The sequence below is a fragment of the Heptranchias perlo genome, chromosome 10 (genome assembly GCF_035084215.1).
Source record: "Heptranchias perlo isolate sHepPer1 chromosome 10, sHepPer1.hap1, whole genome shotgun sequence".
NCBI classification, from domain to species: Eukaryota; Metazoa; Chordata; class Chondrichthyes; order Hexanchiformes; family Hexanchidae; genus Heptranchias; species Heptranchias perlo.
The window spans coordinates 71,406,028-71,428,382 of NC_090334.1; the positions used below are offsets into that span (position 1 = coordinate 71,406,028).

General features: G+C 44.3%; 1 protein-coding gene across 1 annotated transcript in view; it reads left to right on the plus strand.

Annotated features, from left to right (window-relative positions):
* Window positions 1-1,424: 1,424 nt before the first annotated feature.
* Window positions 1,425-22,355, plus strand: part of LOC137326682 (latent-transforming growth factor beta-binding protein 2-like) — a 607,725-nt gene continuing 586,794 nt past the window's right edge. Inside the window, exon 1 of the mRNA XM_067992000.1 lies at window positions 1,425-2,574. Within this exon, the coding sequence (XP_067848101.1) occupies window positions 1,793-2,574 (782 nt within the window). The 5' untranslated portion in view covers window positions 1,425-1,792. The remainder of the gene's footprint in view (window positions 2,575-22,355) is intronic.

Here is a 22,355-nt window from a genome sequence, read left to right on the forward strand (position 1 = left end):
AATGCAAGTTGTTGTTGTATTTACCCACTAAACCTTTAGGTAAATCTCAAAATGAACAAGATACCGTATCTGACTTGTAGGTGCTAGAAGTTAGAGTTGAATTTTGAAATTACACGAGATTTGCAGCATTCAAGGCAACATTTTTAATTTCTCACTGGTGTATAATTATTATTGGAGTGCAAGGGGTTAAGATATCTTGACGTTACCAGTGAGGCTGTATTAAGGGATTCAAACAGGAACCATGGAACGTGCTGATCCGGGACCCTTATTCAGGAATCATTTGGGGTTCCAGGCAATTGTATGCGTGGGAGAAGGGCCTGAGCTGGGGAGAAGTTGGGCAGTTTGAAGAACAGTTGTGGGGACGGATATACATATTTCTTGTTTGCTGCAGGTGCCAAACAAGCTCCGTGTCGCTTGACGAAAATGTATTTTGTCTAACTGACAAAGACAATTTATGTGGTTTTGCTGGAACATTTCCCTTGAGCGTTTTGTGAAGGAAGGAAAGAAAGTGTGCCCGGATCGGTGCCGGCGGGATCCGAACCGGTATCCCAATCTGTTGAACTGCTTTGAACTTCTATGCAGCACGCTCGACACGAGCAATTTGACATGTTGCTGCATCTCTTTAAAGCGGCAACCTCCGTATTTGGATTTATCTGGGGTGGTGGTGGTGATGGATTGGGGAGAGGGAGTCGAAGAGACTTTCAGTGTGGGGGAAACATAGTTAGAAAAAGACCTGCGTGGTAACGGAGCAAAGTAACTTCTCAACCCTCAGCAGTTCTAAATAAAACAATCCAATTTTGTGGATAGATTTGACCTCAGACTTTATATTTGACGACATAAATACACACATTTGTCACTTTGCGAGCGACTGTTTCTAGTTTTTGCTTAAAGTGTAACTTGTCCCGTTCGCTGTAATAACTCGAGGAGCTCTGACAGCTCTTGACCTCAAATTACGGGCGCTTCTTAAAAATCTTCAGGAAACATGCCTGGCACTCGGGTCACCTCTCACTTTCCGGCTTCAACGCCGCAAGGTCAACTCTTCAAATGGAACCCGCCCGAATATATTTCAAGTATAATGTTGTGCGTCTTAGAAGGTATTGTGACTCGAATGATAACATAAATCTGTCATTTAGTGCCTAACGTGATTAAACATCCGATTATACACGAATGCCGCTTCTGTACGTGTGTACTTTGAAACACATTCAAGCTATTGTAATGTCTATGATAGATGAGCTTTATCCCTTTCCTTGATCTTTCCCTATTGGCGTTGATCTTGTGCTGTGAGAACACCTCCTCCCCGTCCTGTCCTGTCACCGAGGGGTAGGGTGTTGCAAGCACATATTTTTTTGTTGAAAAATTCTATTTCCCTCTCGCTACTAAATTAGGTTTTGTCCTTACGTCAGAGTTCATTGAGAGTGGGCGAGAGCGTCCTCTATACGTAATGCATGGTTCCGAAGGAATCAGAAAGGAAAGCCAGAGTTACTTCAAAACTCCAAGGCAGAAGCTAACTATTTTTTATCCACAGTGACTGACTGGGAGTCTGACAGTCACCCACATGCACCAGAATCTACCAGAGTCTGCAAACTTCTAACGTGGGTGTGGAGCGACTTGAAAAGTTTTTAAATTAAAGAGACTTTTTTTTAATGAAGAAAAAGTTTTCATTGGAGTTTTCCAAAAAGTTTTTTTTTGTGTTTTGCGCAAGAACTTCTTGGGATTTTATTGCAGGATTTACAGGACAGGGTCAACTGAAAATCTGTTATCACGAAGAAAGCGAAATCATCCGGTGTGAAAGATGGAGTGCAGTCGGTTGTGGATTTGCATCCCCGTACTGATGTTTTTTTTGGATTCTCTTGTACCGAGTGAGTCTCAGATGGGTTTTAGCGGGAGATCTGTACAGGTTTCAGCTCTCAGAACTGGACATGGGGTCTCCAACCTGACAGCGAACAGGGCGAGATCAGCAGCGCACAGCACTACACTGAGCGGCCGGAGAAGTCCGGATAGAAATCCCGCTTCATTCGGGGTGCCAGCCGGTGTTAATATCCCTGTTTTATCGCGGACAGTTAGCCAAGTGTCACCTGGCGAAAACAGAGCTCCGGATTCCCGAGAAAGCAACATTGGTCTTGCCCGGGTGAATGGACTGAGTTTAGTCAGGGTCAGTAGCTCAGCCTCTAACCGGCCAAATAATTCCTCCGTCGCATCCCGGAGAATCAGTCCTGCCTCAGCCAAGGTGAGCCGTCCTATTACATCCCGGGTTAGCGCGGCATCATCCCGGGAGAGCGGTCGGACACATCATGCGACCGCCCAGGCGAGCAGACGTACCCCGGCATGGCACAGTTACCCCGTTTCATCCGAAAAAAGCAGCGGTTTTATTTCTGACGCCGGCAGTAGTTCTGTCTCATCCCAGGAGAAGAATTCCATTTCCACTCGGGACAGCAAGGCTTCACCTGTCCGAACCAGCGGCTTGTCTTCAGGTTCTTTGAGAACCCGGATAACGGCGAGGGCTTCCCAAATGAGAAACCGACAGATTGCCAGACAAAACCCGGGGAAACGCACACCGACCAGGAGACTGATAGGGTGAGAACTAACATATCCGAATAAAGTGCTGTGTATATTTTGCCTACATAACACTGGTCACTGCGCTCCAAAAAGGTAACGCGTTGTGTTTGCCGTTTGGACGGTGTAACAGTGGATATTGTCAGCATTGCATCCGCATCTTTTTGCAATCTTTTGTTCATGAGTCATTATAAGATGTTGCATTCATTCTGGAAAATATATTTAACTTACATTAAACCTTCTAAAGTAAAATCATGCTATCTCTAGATACCAATTGATATTCACGCTCACTCGATATTAGTCAGCCCCACCATAATATTGTTTGCGAATTTCTGCACCTTCCCGCGCTGTCTATTCAAGTTTATTTCCCTGTAGTTTCAACTTGCACTGAACTTATCAGCCTGGATTCGCAGGTGGCGCAACCGTATAGTGCAGAAAATCTTCCCACGTGTATTTCTTTTTAATTCTGTCTTAACAGTAGACAAACATTCTCAAAGTCCCGGAGAGCTGATACAGTATATTATTGGTATGTAGTTTCCAATGTGCCGAGAGACCCTGTTTGAACCTTAATTTAGAATGAGTCGGTTATTCAAAACATCGGTAAACAAACTTAGTCAGTACGCTGAACTAAATCACCCCCACCTTCTGATTGTGGTCTCCCTCAGGAGTCCTGGGTTTGTTTTGTCCCTTCCTTCCATCGCTCCGCACGAACCGGCGAGTCAAAGTCTGTTTTGTGGCAGTTTAGGAGTTAAAATTGTACCGCGTGCGAGAAGAAAGCGATCCGCATTTTTAACTCGGATGGATTACAAATGCATGCCTGGGTTCGCTACAGAACAGTCAAGGACTTTGTTAAAGTAGCCCAGTACATCCGTACTTATGATCACACACAAGAATAAGTCGTAACATGAGGGTTGTTTGTTCGTCAATCGTTTTAAATCATTATTTTTCGGTGGTGTAGCCTGTGCTAAGATGCCAAGTTGAAGCGAAATGATCAGAACGCCGATGGTTATTTTGTATATGAACATATAGAATGTTATATATGCACGTATATACGAAAAATACATTGGCGAAGTAACTTGAGAATGTAATCTTTCTAACCCTCAAAATCTTTAACACAAGACTAGCTTTCTGTTTTTAGTAAACGTAGTTCCAAAGTGTTGCCCTTTACAAATGTTTCGGAGGCAGCCGTTTTGTGTTGGTCCATTTGGTCAAATCACTTAAGAAATTCGTATTTTTGCGCTAAATGACATCAGCAAGGTAACGATATTCCGACTCGGGCTGATGTGCCCTGTTTGGCTCCAGGGTAAGGAAAGAGAGCTCGCTTTAATGAGCTGCTCCAGAATGAAATCACAAACCTCGGCTTTAATGACTTCATGCTCTTAAAAAACCGACGGCGCCAACAAGCAAACTTGGGAGGGTGGGGGTGGGGAGATCATTTCTTTCTGCAGAAAAAAATTAGCTTTAATTCACAATTAGTCTTCTCCTGCCCTCGCTCTTTGGCTAATGACAAGTTTCAAAACACCGATGATAAATCGTGAAACTGCATCCTTTAATAACATGATCTTATCGGCGCCTCGACTTGTATATCAAGGCGATTTGGGAAGGGAGAAACGGCAGGTCTTCACAATTACCCAAAAGCAAGAAAATATCCTAAATAAGCAAAGGGGGAATACGACTAATAAGTAAATCCCTCTTTAAACAAAGGAAACACACTGTATTGCTTCACTCGGACATGTTGTCGCTGAGTCGGTTGTATGGGTTGTGGACTTCTTGCATGGCTTTGCAGCGTGGCGCTGTGTAACATATTGTACTTTTAACTTTCCTCAAGTTCTTTCAGATTTTAAGATCAAACGAGGAGGGAAATCAGTTTAATCCCACAGAGATCACTTAAGCCTCGCAGTGTCCTGTTTCAAACGGCCCTTGTTGCTTTTCTCAAAATTGAGGAAAAAAACAACCAACAAGAGATTTTTCTTCAGGGACCCGCTGAAAGAAATATGTACACACACACACAGAATGTATATCTATCCCAAGGTCATGGAGTAGTAGCGAGTTTCTAAGTTGCCAAGGTCAGACCAGTGCCAACATTGAGATTTTATGAGACTGACTGCAAACTCATTGAAATGATTAGAATGGTGTTTACTTTTTTTTTACAGTAAGAAGTCTCACTGTAGAAAAAGTGAAACATGACAGGCTGGGTTCAGTTTGTGGCGACATTTAATTCTAAACTTTCCCTACAATTTTTTCCATGTTTCTCTTTAAAGTAAGACAACTGGATTGTATGTACTTTAAAGACCCATGTCATGTTTAGTTTTTAAGGGGTTATATTATTTTGGAGAAAAAAAAGTGTTTAAAATTCCAAAAAGGTAACAGTAGCAGTCTTTGATTTTGCTGTAATTTTTGTAGGAGTGTTTTGACACTGTTCCAAAGATGTGATCCCTGGAGCGCTGGAAATACCTATGAATATTTTGGTAGATTCTGTAACCCATGCCAATTTACACAAGCCTTCCTCTATTTATCCCTATGGAATTTTACAAGATGATAGGTCTTCCTTTTAATTTTTAATTTTGGGGATTTTGAATGAAATAGTGACAGTTACACCAGGGGTAAGGATAAAAAGAAAACAACAACAACTTGCATTTATATAGCACCTTTAAAGCAGTAAAATGTCCCAAGGCGCTTCACAGGAGCGATTTTCAAACAAAATTTGACACTATGCCACATGAGGTATTCGGACAGGTGACATAAAACTTGGTCAAATAGGTAGGTTTTAAGGAGCGTCTTAAAGGAGAGTGAGGTAGAGAGGCTTAAGGAGGGAATTCCAGAGCTTAGGGCCTAGGCAGCTGAAGGCACGGCCACCAATGGTGGAGTGATTAAAATCGGGGATGCGCAGGAGGCAAGAATTGGAGGAGCGCAGAGATCTCGGAGGGTTGTCGGGCTGGAGGATGTTTACAGAAATAGAGAGGGGCGAAGTCATGGAGGGATTTGAAAATAAGGATGAGAATTTTAAAATCGAGGCGTTCCCAGACCGGGATCCACTGTAGGTCAGCGAGCACAGGGGTGATGGGTGAATGGGACTAGGTGCAAGTTAGGATACGGGCTCCAGAGTTTTGGATGAACTTATGTTTTTGGAGGGTGGAAGATGGGAGGTCAGTCAGGATAGCATTGGAATAGTCAAGTCTAGAGGTAACAAAGGCATGGATGAGGATTTCAGCAGCAGATGAGCTGAGGCAGGAGCGGAGACGGGCAATGTCACGGAGGTGGAAGCAGGTGGTCTTGACGATGGAGCGGATATGTGATCGGACGCTCATCTCAGAGTCAAATAGGACACCAAGGTTGCGAATGGTGTGGTTCAGCCTCGGATATTGGCCAAGGAGAGGGATGGAAACACAAATTGGAAAAATCCTAAAAAGTCAACATTTATACAATTTCCAGCAGAGAGCGATATTGCACAATAACATGCTTAAGTATAAGTTTGTAACAGTCACATATTTGAAGCACATGTCTGCAAAGACTGGATGGCAATGGTGTACCAAGAACACCAGGAGGCCAATTAAAAGTACAGTCGGACTTCAACAGGAAGACCCGAGATACAATGCAGTGTTGGGTGTGATATGATGGATCTGGCCTCTTACAACATCATGGTTCAACATGACCAGATTATGGGATAGGTCCGAAAGATATGTATTAGCTGTCCTGAGGTAAACCACTGGTTAGTTTATTTGGACTAGTGTGCTGCTTTTGAGCTTTTTGGGAGTTTTGACTGCTGGAACTGACAGTAATGATTTGTAAGAGTAATTTGATACATCAGCTGAAGATTTTTGTCCAGGGGCTTCTGGCAAACCTTTGTTTGGTTTCAATGAGTTTGGTGCTTGCACTGCCATTGTGCCTGGAAGAGGAGGAGGAGGTACAGGTTAGAGTCCAGGGAACTGTAGCTGCAGAGAGAAGAGACAGAAGGAGGGCAGCTCACAAGAGGTCTAACCCCACATGAGTATACTGACCCAGAACTTCTTAACTGCAATTCACTGAGGAGCAGTGTGTGAGGAGGCTTCGCTTTACCAGGTAGGCTGTCGCCTGACACAGCTCTGTCACCTGCTGCAGCACCAACTACAGCCCAGTACAAGGTCACGTATCTTTGTATGTTCTGAATTTGCCAGATGACGCTCTTTGTCACAGCCAATGACTTTGTATCCTTTCCCATGACGCAAGATGACAGTGCTCTGGGCTTTGCCAGGATTGCAGAATTCGCCCAGGTGCAGGGCATCATCAGCTGCACATGCATAGCCTTGCGTGCGCCATGCAATCTTCATGACTAGGGAAGGATGTCACTCACTGAAAATCCAGCAACAACATGCTGCACATTATGCAGGTCTGTGGCATGTTTCCTGGTAGCAGATATGATGTCTTTACCCTGCACCAGTCCTCAATCTCCCCTCTCTTTCATCCCAAGCATCGGGTCAGAGGCTGGCTGCTTGGGGACAAAGGCTATCCTTTCCAGACCTGGTTAATGATACCTCTTAGGAACCCAAGCAGAGATGCATCCACTCGAGCCCTGATAGAACAGATCATAGGCCTACTGAAGCAATGCTTCCATTGCCGGATAGGTCTTGAAGTGTCCTCCAGTATAGTCTCCAGATAGTCTTCAGGATTGTCGTTGTCTGCTGCATGCACAACTTTGCTAACCAGAGGGGCCCACCCATCGAGCCAGCTGCAGAGGCAGATGTGGAGGCGGAGGAGCATACACAACAGGAAGACAGTGAGGAGAATGAGGAAGAGCAAGGCCCATCTATTCTGTCAGCTGCAAGAGATCTTTGACAGCAGCTCATCCAGGAGAGCTCTGGCTGAAAACTTACTATTCCTCTCCACCAACAGTCCCTTGCAACATCAGTCCCGTCTTAGAATCATAGAAAGGTTACAGCACAGAAGGAGGCCATTCGGCCCATCGAGTCTATGCTGGCTCTATGCAAGAACAATCCAGCTAGTCCCACTCCCCCGCCCTATCCCCATAGCCCTGCAAGTTTTTTCCTTTCAAGTACTTATCTAGTTCCCTTTTGAAAGCCATGATTGAATCTACCTCCACGTGTTCCAGATCCTAACCACTCGTTGCGTAAAAAAGTTTTTCCTCATGTCGCCTTTGGTTCTTTTGCCAGTCACCTAAAATCTATGTTCTTGACCCTTCTGCCATTGGGAACAGTTTCTCTCTATCTATTCTGTCTAGACCCTTCATGGTTTTAAATACCTCTATCAAATCTCCTCTCAACATTCTCTGTTCCATAGAGAACAACCCCAGCTTCTCCAGTCTATCCACGTAACTAATGTTCCTCATCCCTGGAATCATTCTAGTAAATCTTTTCTGCACTGTCTCTAAGGCCTTCACATCTTTCCTAAAGTGCGGTGCCCAGAACTGGACACAATACTCCAGTTGTGGTTGAACCAGTGTTTTATAAAAGTTCATCATGATTTCCTTGCATTTGTACTCTATGCCTCTATTTATAAAGCCCAGGGTCCTATATGCTTTTTTAACCACTTTCTCAACCTGCCCTGACACTTTCAACGATTTGTGCACATATACCCCCAGATCTCTCTGTTCCTGTACCCCTTTTGGAATTGTGCCCTTTAGTTTATATTGCCTCTCCTCATTCTTCCGACCGAAATGTATCACTTTGGATTTTTCTGCGTTAAATTTCACCGGCCGCGTGTCCGCCCATTCCACCAGCCTGTCTATATCCTCTTGAAGTCTATCACTATCCTCCTCACTGCTCACTACACTTCCAAGTTTTGTGTCATCTGCCAGTCCTTCCGCCATCCTTAGTGAACCCAAACAAACATGGAGCTTTCAGACAGAACACATTGAGTGGTCATCAAATACTCACCAAATAAACTCTGCACAACAAGAATTTCAAATAAGAATGTAATTTACAGTGACCTTTACACCTGCCATTAATTACTGTTCACCCTGGTGCAACCACCTAGTACCTGTCTTAAATGCTCTTCAATTTACTCTACAACAACAACAACTTGCATTTATATACTGCCTTCAAAGTAGAAAAACATCCAAGGGTGCTTCACAGGAGCGTTATCAAACAAATTTGCCACCCAACCACATAAGGAGGTATTAGGACAGGTGACCAAAAGCTTGGTCAAATATGTAGGTTTTAAGGAGCGTCTAAAAAGAGGAGAGAGGTAGAGAGGAGGAGAGGTTTGGGAAAGCAATTCCAGAGGTTAGGGCCTAGGCAGCTGAAAGTGCTGCTGCCAATGGTGGAGCGATGAAAATCGGGGATCCGCAAGAGGCAAGAATTGGAGAAGCACAGAGATCTCGGAGGGTTGTAGGGCTGGAGGAAGTTACAGAGATAGGGAGGGGTGAGGCCATGGAGGGATTTGAAAACAAGGATGAGATTTTTAAAATCGAGACGTTCCTGGACCGGGATCCAATGTAGGTCAGCGAGCCCAGAGATGATGGGTGAACGGGACTTGGTGAGAGTTGGTACACGGGCAGTAAAATTTTGGATGAGCTCAAATTTATGGAACATAGGAAGGAACATAGGAACAGGAGTAGGCCATTCAGCCCCGAGAGCCCACTCCGCCATTTGATAAGATCATGGCTGATCTGTGATCTAACTCCATATACCTGCCTTTGGCCCATATCCCTTAATACCTTTGGTTGGCAAAAAGCTATCTATCTCAGATTTAAAATTAGCAATTGAGCTAGCATCAATTGCCATTTGCGGAAGAGAGTTCCAAACTTCTACCACCCTTTGTGTGTAGAAGTGTTTTCTAATCTCACTCCTGAACGGTCTGGCTCTAATTTTTAGACTGTGCCCCCTAGTCCTAGAATCTCCAATCAGCAGAAATAGTTTCTCTCTATCTACCCTATCTGTTCCCCTTAATATCTTATAAACTTCAATCAGATCACCCCTTAACCTTCTTATCTCTAGAGAATACAACGCCAATTTGTGTAATCTCTCCTCGTAACTTAACCCTTGAAGTCCGGGTATCATTCTAATAAACCTACGCTGCACTCCCTCCAAGGCCAATATGTCCTTCTGAAGGTGCGGTGCCCGGAACTACTCACAGTACTCCAGGTACGGTCTAACCAGGGTTTTCTACAGCTGCAGCATAACTTCTGCCCCCTTGTACTCTAGTCCTCTAGATATAAAGGCCAGCATTCCATCAGCCTTATTGATTATTTTCTGCACCTGTTCATGACACTTCAATGATCTATCTACCTGAACCCCTAAGTCCCTTTGGACATCCACTATTTTTAACTTTTTACCATTTTCTACATGGACTTTAGCAAAGCCTTTGACAAGGTACCGCATGGTAGGTTGTTACATAAGGTTAAATCTCACGGGATCCAAGGTGAGGTAGCCAATTGGATACAAAATTGGATTGACGACAGAAGACAGAGGGTTGTTGTAGAGGGTTGTTTTTCAAACTGGAGGCCTGTGACCAGCGGTGTGCCTCAGGGATCGGTGCTGGGTCCGCTGTTATTTGTTATTTATATTAATGATTTGGATGAGAATTTAGGAGGCATGGTTAGTAAGTTTGCAGATGACACCAAGATTGGTGGCATTGTGGACAGTGAAGAAGGTTATCTAGGATTGCAACGGGATCTTGATAAATTGGGCCAGTGGGCCGATGAATGGCAGATGGAGTTTAATTTAGATAAATGTGAGGTGATGCATTTTGGTAGATCGAATCGGGCCAGGATCTACTCCGTTAATGGTAGGGCGTTGGGGAGAGTTATAGAACAAAGAGATCTAGGAGTACAGGTTCATAGCTCCTTGAAAGTGGAGTCACAGGTGGATAGGGTGGTGAAGAAGGCATTCAGCATGCTTGGTTTCATTGGTCAGAACATTGAATACAGGAGTTGGGATGTCTTGTTGAAGTTGTACAAGACATTAGTAAGGCCACACTTGGAATACTGTGTACAGTTCTGGTCACCCTATTATAGAAAGGATATTATTAAACTAGAAAGAGTGCAGAAAAGATTTACTAGGATGCTACCGGGACTTGATGGTTTGACTTATAGGGAGAGGTTGGATAGACTGAGACTTTTTTCCCTGGAGAGTAGGAGGTTAAGGGGTGATCTTATAGAAGTCTATAAAATAATGAGGGGCATAGATAAGGTAGATAGTCAAAATCTTTTCCCAAAGGTAGGGGAGTCTATAACGAGGGGGCATAGATTTAAGGTGAGAGGGGAGAGATACAAAAGGGTCCAGAGGGGCAATTTTTTCACTCAAAGGGTGGTGAGTGTCTGGAATGAGCTGCCAGAGGCAGTAGTAGAGGCGGGTACAATTTTGTCTTTTAAAAAGCATTTGGACAGTTACATGGGTAAGATGGGTATAGAGGGATATGGGCCAAGTGCAGGCAATTGGGACTAGCTTAGTGGTATAAACTGGGCCACATGGACATGTTGGGCCGAAGGGCCTGTTTCCATATTGTAAACTTCTATGATTCTATTTAGAAAGTACCCTGTTCTATCCTTTTTTGATCCAAAGTGGATGACCTCACATTTGCCTACATTGAACTCCATTTGCCACAGTTTTGCCCATTCACCAAATCTATCAATATCACTTTGTAATTTTATGTTTTCATCTACACTGCTTACAATGCCACCAATCTTTGTGTCATCGGCAAACTTAGATATGAGACTTTCTATGCCTTCATCTAAGTCGTTAATAAATATTGTGAATAATTGAGGCCCCAAAACAGATCCCTGCGGGACTCCACTAGTCACATCCTGCCAATGTGAGTACCTACCATTATCCCTACTCTCTGTCGCCTTTCGCTCAGCCAATTTCCTAAACAAGTCCGTACTTTTCCCACGATTCCATGGGCTTCTATCTTATCTAACAGTCTCTTATGTGGGACCTTATCAAATGCCTTCTGGAAGTCCATATAAATAACATCCATTGACATTCCCCTGTCCACTACTTTAGTCACCTCTTCAAAAAATTCATTCAGATTTGTCAGGCATGACCTGCCTTTCACAAATCCATGCTGGCTCTCTCTGATTAACTGAAAATTCTCGAGGTGTTCAGTCACCCCATCCTTAATTATAGACTCCAGCATTTTCCCCACAACAGATGTTAGGCTAACTGGTCTATAATTCCCTGGTTTCCCTCTCTCTCCTTTCTTAAAAAGCGGAGTAACGTGTGCAATTTTCCAATCTAGAGGGAAAGTTCCTGAATCTAGAGAACTTTGAAAGATTATAGTTAGGGCATCTGCAATGTGCTCACCTACTTCCTTTAAAACCCTGGGATGGAAACCATCTGGTCCTGGGGATTTGTCACTCTTTAGTGCTATTATTTTCTTCATCACTGTTGTTTTACTTATGTTAATTTTATCGAGTCCCTGTCCCTGATTCAATATTAGTTTTCTTGGGATTTCCGGCATGCTATCCTCTTTTTCTACTGTAAATACTGACGCAAAGTAATCGTTCAACATGTCCGCCATTTCCCCATTGTCAATGACAATATCTCCGCTTTCAGTTTTTAAGGGGCCAACACTGCTCCTGACCACCCTCTTTTTTTCAAATATAACTATAAAAGTTCTTCGTATTGGTTTTGATATCCCTTGCAAGTTTCTTTTCATACTCTCTTTTTGTAGCTCTTACTATCTGTTTTGTGACCCTTTGTTGATCTTTGTATCTTTCCCATTCGCCAGGATGTGTGCCATTTTTTGCCTTTTTGTATGCCCTTTCCTTATGTCTTATACTGTCCCTTACCTCTTTAGTTGTCCATGGCTGTTTTTTTTGGCAAGTAGAGTTCTTGCCCCTCAGGGGTATAAACCGGTTCTGTATCACGTTAAATGTTTCTTTAAAAATTTCTCACTGATCATCAGTCATTTTACCCATTAACAGATTTGCCCAGTTTACTGTGGACAGTCTCAGTCTCATCCCATTGAAGTCGGCCTTACCCAAGTCTAGAATCTTAGCAGCTGATTCACTTTTTTCCCTTTCAAACACTACCTTGACCTCGATCATGTTATGATCGCTATTGGATAGTTGTTCACGCACAATTCAGCTGTTAACTAAATCTGGTTCATTACTCATTACTAAATCTAGTATGGCTTGCCTCCTTGTTGCCTCTCGGACATACTGCTGTAGAAAACTATCCTGGACACACTCAAGAAATTCACTACCTTTCTGTCAGTTGCTAGTCTGCTTTTCCCAATCTATGTGAAGGTTAAAGTCCCCCATTAAGACCACTATGCCTTTGTTACAGGCTTGTCTAACCTCTGCATTTATACAATCTAGCACTTCAGAGCTGCTGCCAGGTGTCCTATACACAACTCCCACTATAGTCTTAGATCCTTTCCTATTTCTCAATTCAACCCATAAGGTCTCTGTTGGCTGCTTACCTCTCGTTATATCCTCCTTTATCATTGAAGTGATTTCATCTCTAATCACTAAGACTACTCCTCCCCCTCTTCCATTTTCCCTATCTCTCCTGTAGACCTTATAACCTGGTATATTTAGTTCCCAATCCTGACGATCCTGCAGCCATGTCTCAGTAATAGCTATCATGTCATACCCTCCAATTTGAATTTGTGCCTGTAGTTCATTTAATTTATTCCTTATGCTCCGTGTGTTTGTATATAGAACTCTTCGTTGGGCCACACACTTTGATGCTGGGTTAATCGCTTTACATCTTGTAGTTTTCACTTCATCTGTAGTGCCTAAAGTACACTTTCTTTCTGCTGCTCTACACTTTTCCTTTTCACTTGTTCTTGAACAACTATTTGTACTATTTGTATTGTAAATTTCCCCTGGGTCCTCCCCTCTCTTGCTACTTTCAACTTTATTCTCTTCTGACTCCCCGCTCAAGTTCCCAACCCCCTGCCACTCTAGTTTAAACCGTGGAGGGTGGAGGTTAGATTCTAGACTTGAGAGCCTTGGAATGGTCCTGTCTGGAAGTAACAAAGGCGTGGATGAGTGCTTCAGCAGCAGATGAGTTGAGGGAGGAGCAGAGACGGGCGATGTTACGGAGGTGGAAGTAGGTGGTCTTGGTGATGGAGTGGATATCTGGTTGGAAGCTCATCTCAGGGTCAAATTGGATGCCAAGTTTGCAAACGGTCTGGTTCAGCCTTAGACAGTGGCCAGGGACAGGGATGGAGTTGATGGCTAGGGAACGGAGTTTGTGGCGGGGACTGAAGACAATGGCTTTGGTCTCCCCAATATTTAGTTGGAGGAAATTTTTGCTCATCCAGTACTGGATGTTGCACAAGCAGTGTGACAAATCAGAGACAGTGGAGGGTCGAGAGAGGTGGTGGTGAGGTAGAGCTGGGTGTCGTCAGCTTGTGTGTGGAACATGTGTTTTCAGATGATGTCGCCAAGGGGAAGCATGTAGATGAGAAATAGGAGGCGGCCAAGGATAGATCCTTGGAGGACTCCAGAGGTAACGGTGTGGGAGTGGGAAGAAAAGCCTTTGCAGGTGATTCTTTGGCTACAACTGGATGGATAAGAATGGAACCAGGCGAGTGCTGTCCCACCCAGCTGGACGACAGAGGAGAGGCATTGGAGGAGGATGGTGTGGTCAACCGTGTCAAAGGCTGCAGACAGGTCGAGAAGGATGAGGAGAGATAGTTTACCATGGTCACAGCCACATAGGATATCATTTGTGACTTTGATAGTACTGTGGCAGGGGTGGAAACCTGATTGGAGGGATTCAAACATGGAGTTGCCGGAAAGATGGGCACGGATTTGGGAGGCGACAACACATTCAAGGACTTTGGAAAGGAAAGGGAGGTTGGAGGTTGGGCGGTAGTTTGCAAGGACAGAGGGGTCAAGGGTGTTTTTTTTGCGGAGGTGCGTGATGATGGCAGATTTGAAGTGGAGGGGGACAGTACCTGAGGAGAGGGAACCATTAACAATATCAGCTAACATGGGAGCCAGAAAGGGTGGTTGAGTGGTCAGCAGTTTGGTGAGAATAGGGTCGAGGGAAGGGAGGTGGGTCTCATGGTCAAGATGAGCTCAGACAAGACATGAGAGGAGATGGGAGAGAAACTAGAGAAAGATGCAAGTTCAGGGCTAGGGCAGGGGGAAACCTTAGGGGAAGTTTGGCTTGGTGGGCTAGGGGGAAGGGAGGGAAGCGACAGAGGCAGCTGAACAGATGGCCTCAATCTTAGTGACAAGGAAGTCCATGAGCTCCTACAAAGAGCTCCCTGAGCGGCTTCAGTATGGGATGTAGAAGGCTGCTGGGCCTCCAGTGAGGGATCTTGAGATGGCTGTGGCCAGCGACCTCAAGGAACTTGGGCGTGAGAATTCGTGGCCGCAGGCTGTGGCACCTTGGCTGCACCTGGGGCAGGCTGACCCACTTGGCTTTGCGGCACCAGGACTAGCACTGGGCGAGGCATTGGTGGGGGATGTAAGTGAGCTGTTCTCTTGAGAAAGGACAACATGTACTTCTTCCATGGTGATACTGTCAACTTGCATGGGGCGGCGCCTCTGCACTCCCACTAATTTGAAGGAGAGCAGACTGTAGGTGTGCTTAGACATCTTGGAAGCCCCTATCAATGCTTTCTTTCAAGTTTAGTGCACTGCTGGAAATAGTGGAGACCAGAGCATCCAAGGCCTCAATATACGTTTTAATTTGCTCTAGACTTTTCCAAATTAATTCCAGTGCTTATGTTGGATGAACTGGAATTGATAAATTCAGTTTGAATAAAGACAGTTTGAACTAAAATTGCTCTTCAGTGTAAGAAAGATATGAAATCTTCAGTTTCATTATCTGTTTCCCATTAGCTTGCCTGACAACATTAGCTACATATAGTACTAAAATTTTACCCCTTTTTTGCTGCAGAGAAAAGACTCTCCCAATTTCAGCTATGCAGGTCTTCCTGGCCTCAGCTACATAGAAAAACTTCAGTCTTATCTGTTACATCTTGTTTAGTCTTTAGAGGTCAGATTCGTAAGTAAATTGGGCACCTCCAATCTCCATTTTGTCTTCTAAACTAGATGAACTCCCAAACTCCAAATCAACCTGAACTCACTTCAGCCCTTGGAATCAGGCCTAGGCCAATACAGAGGAATATGGACTCTTGCCAGTATAAATTGGGAGGTAGACTAGGGTGCCAAATCCCACACACTCCAAAAACGTGGTTGCTGATGCCTTGTCTGCTTTCACCCTCCCACATTTGGCTTACTTTCCTCATACTGTGATTTTTTTTTTGCATTAGTTACAGACCACATTTTTCATTTTATTTTCTGTTTAAAGTTCAGTATTCAGTACAGACAGGGTAAGTATTGTAAAATCCACCGTGCTGGAAAACAAACCAGCCATGGGAGGGGGCTGGGAGACATGGGGAATCAACAGTTGTGTTTATTTTTTTGCTACCCACTGGTTCATAAAATCACTCCTCAATATAAATGGGGCTATTTCATGACCCAGTAGTAAAACAGATGTCGGATTCATTCGAATTAGCATATGAATCCAGTGTCTCACATGAAAAGTAACCTAGGTACTGAACATCCATCTGTCTTGGGCAGCCAGCACTTTGAGATCCAACAAAAGTTTAATTCAAACACAAAACACATACACACATACACGCACAAACAATTCAGATAAGCTGTCTATTTATCAAAATGGCTACAATGAAGCTGGGTTTGGCCACAGCTAATCGAGTTTAACGGCTGAACAGCTGTAGCCTCAAACTGCTTTGTTGCATTAAATTGTGGCTTTGAAATATAGAACAGAACCAGCAAGTACAACATCAAACAGCCCAATCGTTGATGTTCCATGATACTATGAAAATTAACCACTGGACTTTTTCAGAGCTTGTACCCCAAACCTCATTTAGGTGTGTACGGTATAAGCATCCAAAACCTGCAGCAAAAGTGCCTTCAAAAAAGTAGGAGGCAATGGTGAAATAGAAAATGTGCATTGTAAAGATCTACAGGGGGTACGACTTCTACCCATAAATAGGTTGATCTGACGATTCTTGATGAACTTGCCAGTGAGTTACAGCGAGCTCCACAAGGGAGGCATCAATCATATCCTATGGATATTCACATTGTTTTCTGTTTATATCACACATTCCAATTTAAACAAGTAGCGTTAAGGAGTTCACCATCAACAACCAAAATGGACAAAGCAAAATAAAAGTGCCTTGGAGTTAATCACAATGACTTGATATTTTTAAAAGGAATCCTGCTGATGAGACTCACTCTTTAATTGGGTAAAGAGGTGAAAAAAAAGATAGATTTAATGGTGCACTATATGTTCCTTTGTGGTTTGCTTCGTGTGCAGCTGGAAGCAGTGCGACTGTTAATTAGGCTATTGTATGACGCAGATTTGAACACATTTGAAATATTTTCTTCAAAAGGATTTTCAAAGGAGAAAAACAGTTCCTGTAATTAAAATGTGATGTGATGAAGTCATTTCTATGAAATATGAAAAATATTTAATGGAAATGACAGCTTCACATATGGTGTGAACATTTGCCTTCTCCTGAAGTCTGCTGGAGCTGTCGCTTCTCTTTACAAATCTGACTGCCTAATTAGTAACTTACTATGCATCCAGAAAAACAATGGCTTCTGGTGCAACGTATATTAGGCAGAAGGAATTTCATTGAAGGGTTCAGATGACATCATAAAAGATATAAATGAAGCTCTAACCTCTGAAGACATATTAAAGTCTTAAAATCACTCCTTATTATTCATATTTTTAATAAGACTATTGAATCTATTGAATGGCATGGTTCAGAATAAGTTAGAGGATACAATATTTTATCAAGGCAGGAGCATTATACCTTGTAATGTGCAATGTACTCTAGCTGCTAGGATGGAGCTGTATTTAACCTTGTTAAGGCCAAAAGGTATAATTGCTGTAAATAGGTACATCTTGAGGTCATTTAGAGTCTAATTGTTGTTCAGCATATCTTGAGGTCAAAGATTGGCTTTTGTTTTTTAATATTTTTTATAAATGTGACACAGAAATCTGCATATCCAACATGTGATGCCTCAAGCATAATGGATATGTCTCAAGATTTTTATATGCTAGCACATGTCCTGAGGCACTGCTCACTGTGAGTCATACGTTTTGCTGTCGCAACTTGGAGTGTTGGGGTGGAAGTAAAAGGAAGGGTACAAATTTCTGTTGGAAGGATTTGGAAAGAAGTTTGTGAGAGATATATTCAGAGATAGTGAACTAAATGTTTTTGATTGCTTCCTGGGAAGAAAATAAATAAATAACTAATCAATAAACAGTTTTTTGTTCACCCTGTGGAGATAGATAAAAAAAGTAAATGTGTTCCCCTCACATACCAGCTAGATAAATAAATAGATCTGTGCATGTAATATGAGGAAGTGGCAGCTTGGGGGGGAAATTGTTGCTTAGTGGGGAAAAGGGCAGCTCAGGACCATGTGGTAGCAGAAATCTTTTGTCCAGTATCTTGCTATAAAGGATGAACGGCAAAGTGGCAACATGTTCGATTGTTGATCAGATTTAGAGAGAATGCATGGGGTCCAATGGCCTCAGACACCTAAACCCAGCCTGCACATTGGGAGTAAAAACCAAAACACGGCATTGTGTTGTTTTGATGGTTATACTCCAAAAGGAAATAGGGGGTTAAATTGGTTAATGCCTGAAAACGTGCGTAGGGATCGCGGTGCGCAATTAACCCGCGTCCGGCCGTTGCGATGCAAGCAGCACATAACATTCGTGCTGCCTGGTGATTTCATTGATTGCTGCGTGCAGTCAGCGCTACCTGCGCTTTTGAGTGGCTGCATGCACCAGCAGAGGGCCCCGATATCGGGAGTGGTTAGCACCACTTAATGGCAGCCTGCACCCCTCAAAGGCGAGGTGCACTATGGCTGCAGGAAGTGGTGGAAATCAATTGTGAAGTGAATCTGTTCTGCAGTGTAGTGAAGCATGGTGATAATGGGAACTCTGGAATTTTTAAAGAGCAACAACTTGGCTGCTCAAAGTTTGTGGGACTCTTATATTTTCAAAATATAAGATATGGGTCTGAACGGAGTCTGAATGGAGATCAGAAATTGCACATGTAAAACATAGATGCAGGTCTCGTCCTCATGTTTAAAAACTGTTGTTTTATTTTAAAACATTGAATAATGTTGCTCAAAATTACATCCCGCATTCTCCAATCTGCACGCCAGAACCCACCAATCGGCCGATCTGAGTTTGTACTGGGCCTGCGAGAGAGCGTACACCAAGGTTCTCTGCTGATGCACTTGAAGCCTTGGTGCAAGAGGTGGAAGGAGGGACATCCTAGATCCACAGGGGGGCAAGAGGCCCTCTGGACCTATGTTCCCAAGGCAGTAGGAGGCAATAGGGGACAAGGTCAATGCCAGGAGCATAGCACCACGAACATGAATGCAGTGCAGGAAGAAGTCCAGTGATTTGACACGAGTGGTCAAGGTGCACGAGTTCAACTGTCAAGTGGCATATCGTATCAACTGTACCAATCCTCCACGCACTACACTCCCCATCACCCACCTACCAACAAACTCTTTCAATCAGATGCTTCATCTCACCCTCACACATTACCATTGTTGCAAGCCGCACACCCACAATTCATACTTCACACACACACACTGGTAGCTATTCGACCATGACAGCCACATCACCCAAACATCTTGCAGGACACTCACCAACACACTTCCTGCTTTCTTGCAGGAGAAGGTGGCGCATAACAGGAGGCAGCAAATGACAGTAACTTCATGGAATATGAACCTGCTGTCCTCTCGTAGGAGGATAGCATTCCTGCTTCCATCCCTGCCACTCCGCCAGTGCCCTTGCAGTTGCCTGTCAGCTAGTCAGCAATTCCTGTAAAGTACTGAAACTTTATTATAGGAACACAGGAACAGGAGTAGGCCATTTTGCCCCTCAAGCCTGTTCCGTCATCATGGCTGATCTATGACCGAACTCCATATACCCGCCTTAGCCCCATATCCCTTAATACCTTTGGTTAACAACAATCTATCAATCTCAGATTTAAAATTAGCAATTGAGCTAGCATCAACTGCCATTTGCGGAAGAGAGTTCCAAACATCTATTACCCTTTGCTTGTAGAAGTGTTTCCTAATGTCGCTCCTGAAAATCCTGACTCTAACTTTTAGGCAATGTCCCCTAGTCCTAGTATTCAAGTATAGGAGACCTCCAGAAACAGGTATAAATGCATCAGCAGCCAGAAGCAATAATTCAGCAACTAATCTGTAACTCCTGTATGATCCCTTTAAATAGCGCTGGGGGAGGGGGTCCTCCATGCCATTTAAGACCTGTTCAGCTGTGCAAGGTTAAGACAGTGTGTTGGCTGGAGCGTGGAGTCCAAAATAGCAAGCCGCACACCCACAATTCATAGTTCACACACACACTGGTAGCTATTCGACCATGACAGCCACATCACCCAAACATCTTGCAGGACACTCACCAACACACTTCCTGCTTTCTTGCAGGAGAAGGTGGCGCATAACAGGAGGCAGCAAATGACAGTAACTTCATGGAATATGAACCTGCTGTCCTCTCTTAGGAGGATAGCATTCCTGCTTCCATCCCTGCCACTCCGCTAGAGTAGGGAGATTATGACGTAAATCAACGTTGCACACTGATTTACGTCATAATCTCCCTACTCTACATGCTGCCGGCATTCATTAGGTGCATGTGCGCAACCACCTTTACCAAGATGGCGTCCTGCGCACATCACAAGTGCGCATCTCAGATGCCATTTTTGGGGCTTAGGTGTCCGCATAGTGCCTACGGAATAGGTGCTATGCTGTCCAATTTAACCCCCATAAATTAATATTTAGCTTCAAAGGTCCAATAGTGGCTTCCTAGATTTGTGGTGCCAATACTTTACTATCATTGAACATGATTGGCTTATACACAGTAAATCTTGGCACTCAATGAATGGCTTGTCATGCTGTCCATCATAAAAGGAGTTGTAGGCACAGACGCATATTGGAAATTGTAGGCTCTACCTAGTTAAGTCTCCTCAACTAATATTAATGGCTCTGGGAAGACAAATGAATAAGGCTTCTCAGAGAAGTGCATTCCTCCAATGGAAATGTTGCTAGACACATTTCAAGTGCAGAAAATGACACTGTATGGGTAAGTCTAATGTTACAAACCTTATTTCTACCTATCTTCTCAATTTAGTGTTAGTCAAAGATGGCAGCTTGAAAGGATTTATGAAAAAAATATTTGGAGAGGAACTGGGTGACAGTGGCTTAAACTCTAGCCTTACACCTTTAGGACCCTGCTTCAAATCCAGCCCAGCCTAATAGGATGAAAGTCTCCTCTGCCTGCTGGCTTTAAGGGTTCTATGTGACTTGAGTTTGGCAAGTCTCAACTGAGATTTTGGTGGGCATGGATCCCCAACTCAAAAATATCCCTAATCTAGTAATAATTGATAATCTCACTCAGAGATTTGAAAGAGACCACAGGATGACTGGTATGAAAAATACAAAAAATAATACACTTTTTAGTAAGGGGTGCTGGCCTGAGATTGAGGCTGAGGCATGTTGTTGGGGCAGAATAGAGGAAGCTTTATTCTGTGCCTGCCTCTGCAATATCTTGCCTGGGAACGGATGATGCTGACTTAAGGTGCCTGAAATTCCCCAGCAGTAACACCTTGATGAGCAGCAAAAAAAAAATGGAAAATTTCGTAAGTTCTCCTTCTCCTATTTTTATTGGTACATTTTATTTTTCTGATTGCTCACATTTTTGCTGCCATCTTCGACTCACACTAAATTGAGAAGCTAGGTAGAATTAAGGGGGTAAATTTTAACCCCACGAATAGGTGGGTTGGGGGTGGATGGGACGGTAAAAATCGTAAAAAAGTAAAACCTGAGCCCAACCCACCTCCAACCCGCAGGCCTCCACTTTGACAGGTTTTTTATTTTTAACTCCTGTGGGCCGGGATTCCTGGGCCTTCTGCTTCACGCCACGTAAGAGGAGGCGAGACGGCCCGGCTCAGCAGTTAAGTGCTTTTATTGTACTGCTTGTGGGCTAGGAGGAGCAGGAATGTTTTCTCCAGGCCCAACAAGCCCACCTGCCGCGATCCCACACGTGTGATCGGCCGATCCCCTCTCCATGTCCATCCCCCCCCCATGATCTCCGACCCCCCCACGATTTGACCCCCCACGATCACCGACACCCCGCACGATCTCTGAGCCCCCCCACGATTTCTGACCCCCCACGATCACCGACACCCCCACGATCTCCGACATCCCCACGATCTTTGAGTCCCCCCACAATCTCCGAGCCCCCCCACAATCTCTGACTCTCCTTTCATGATCTCCGACCCTCCTCATGATGTCCAACTCCCTCACAATGTCCGACCTCCCCCTGACGTCCGACCATCCCCGATGTCTGACCCCACCCCCATGTCTGAGCCCATGATGACCCCCCCAATGGCCGCCGACTCCGATGATTCCCCCCAATGGCCGACCCCCGATGACCCCCGACCTCAAACTCCCTGATGACTGACTCCTCCCTATGACCCCTGAGCCCGACTTCTGATGACCGACCCCGGCCACTCCTGATGACCGAACCTCCCTCCCCCCCATATAAGACTTATCTGCTGGCATCCATTCCCTGGCTGCTCTCCTGTTCAACTGACTCCTGTCAATCTGGCCGGCCTGTCGGGCGGGAAGCTTACAGAAAAAAAAAAGAAAGACGCAAGGACACCTGGGAAACCCATAGTTCCAGGTTTGGAATTCAACCCCCCCCCCCCCCCCCCCAACACCGCCCTCTTCCCGGCTCCCCGTTAAAATTTACCCCAAGGTTTACATATGCCTGAGCAGCTTTCCCTTGGGAGTTTTTGCAACGACTTTCTGTGCT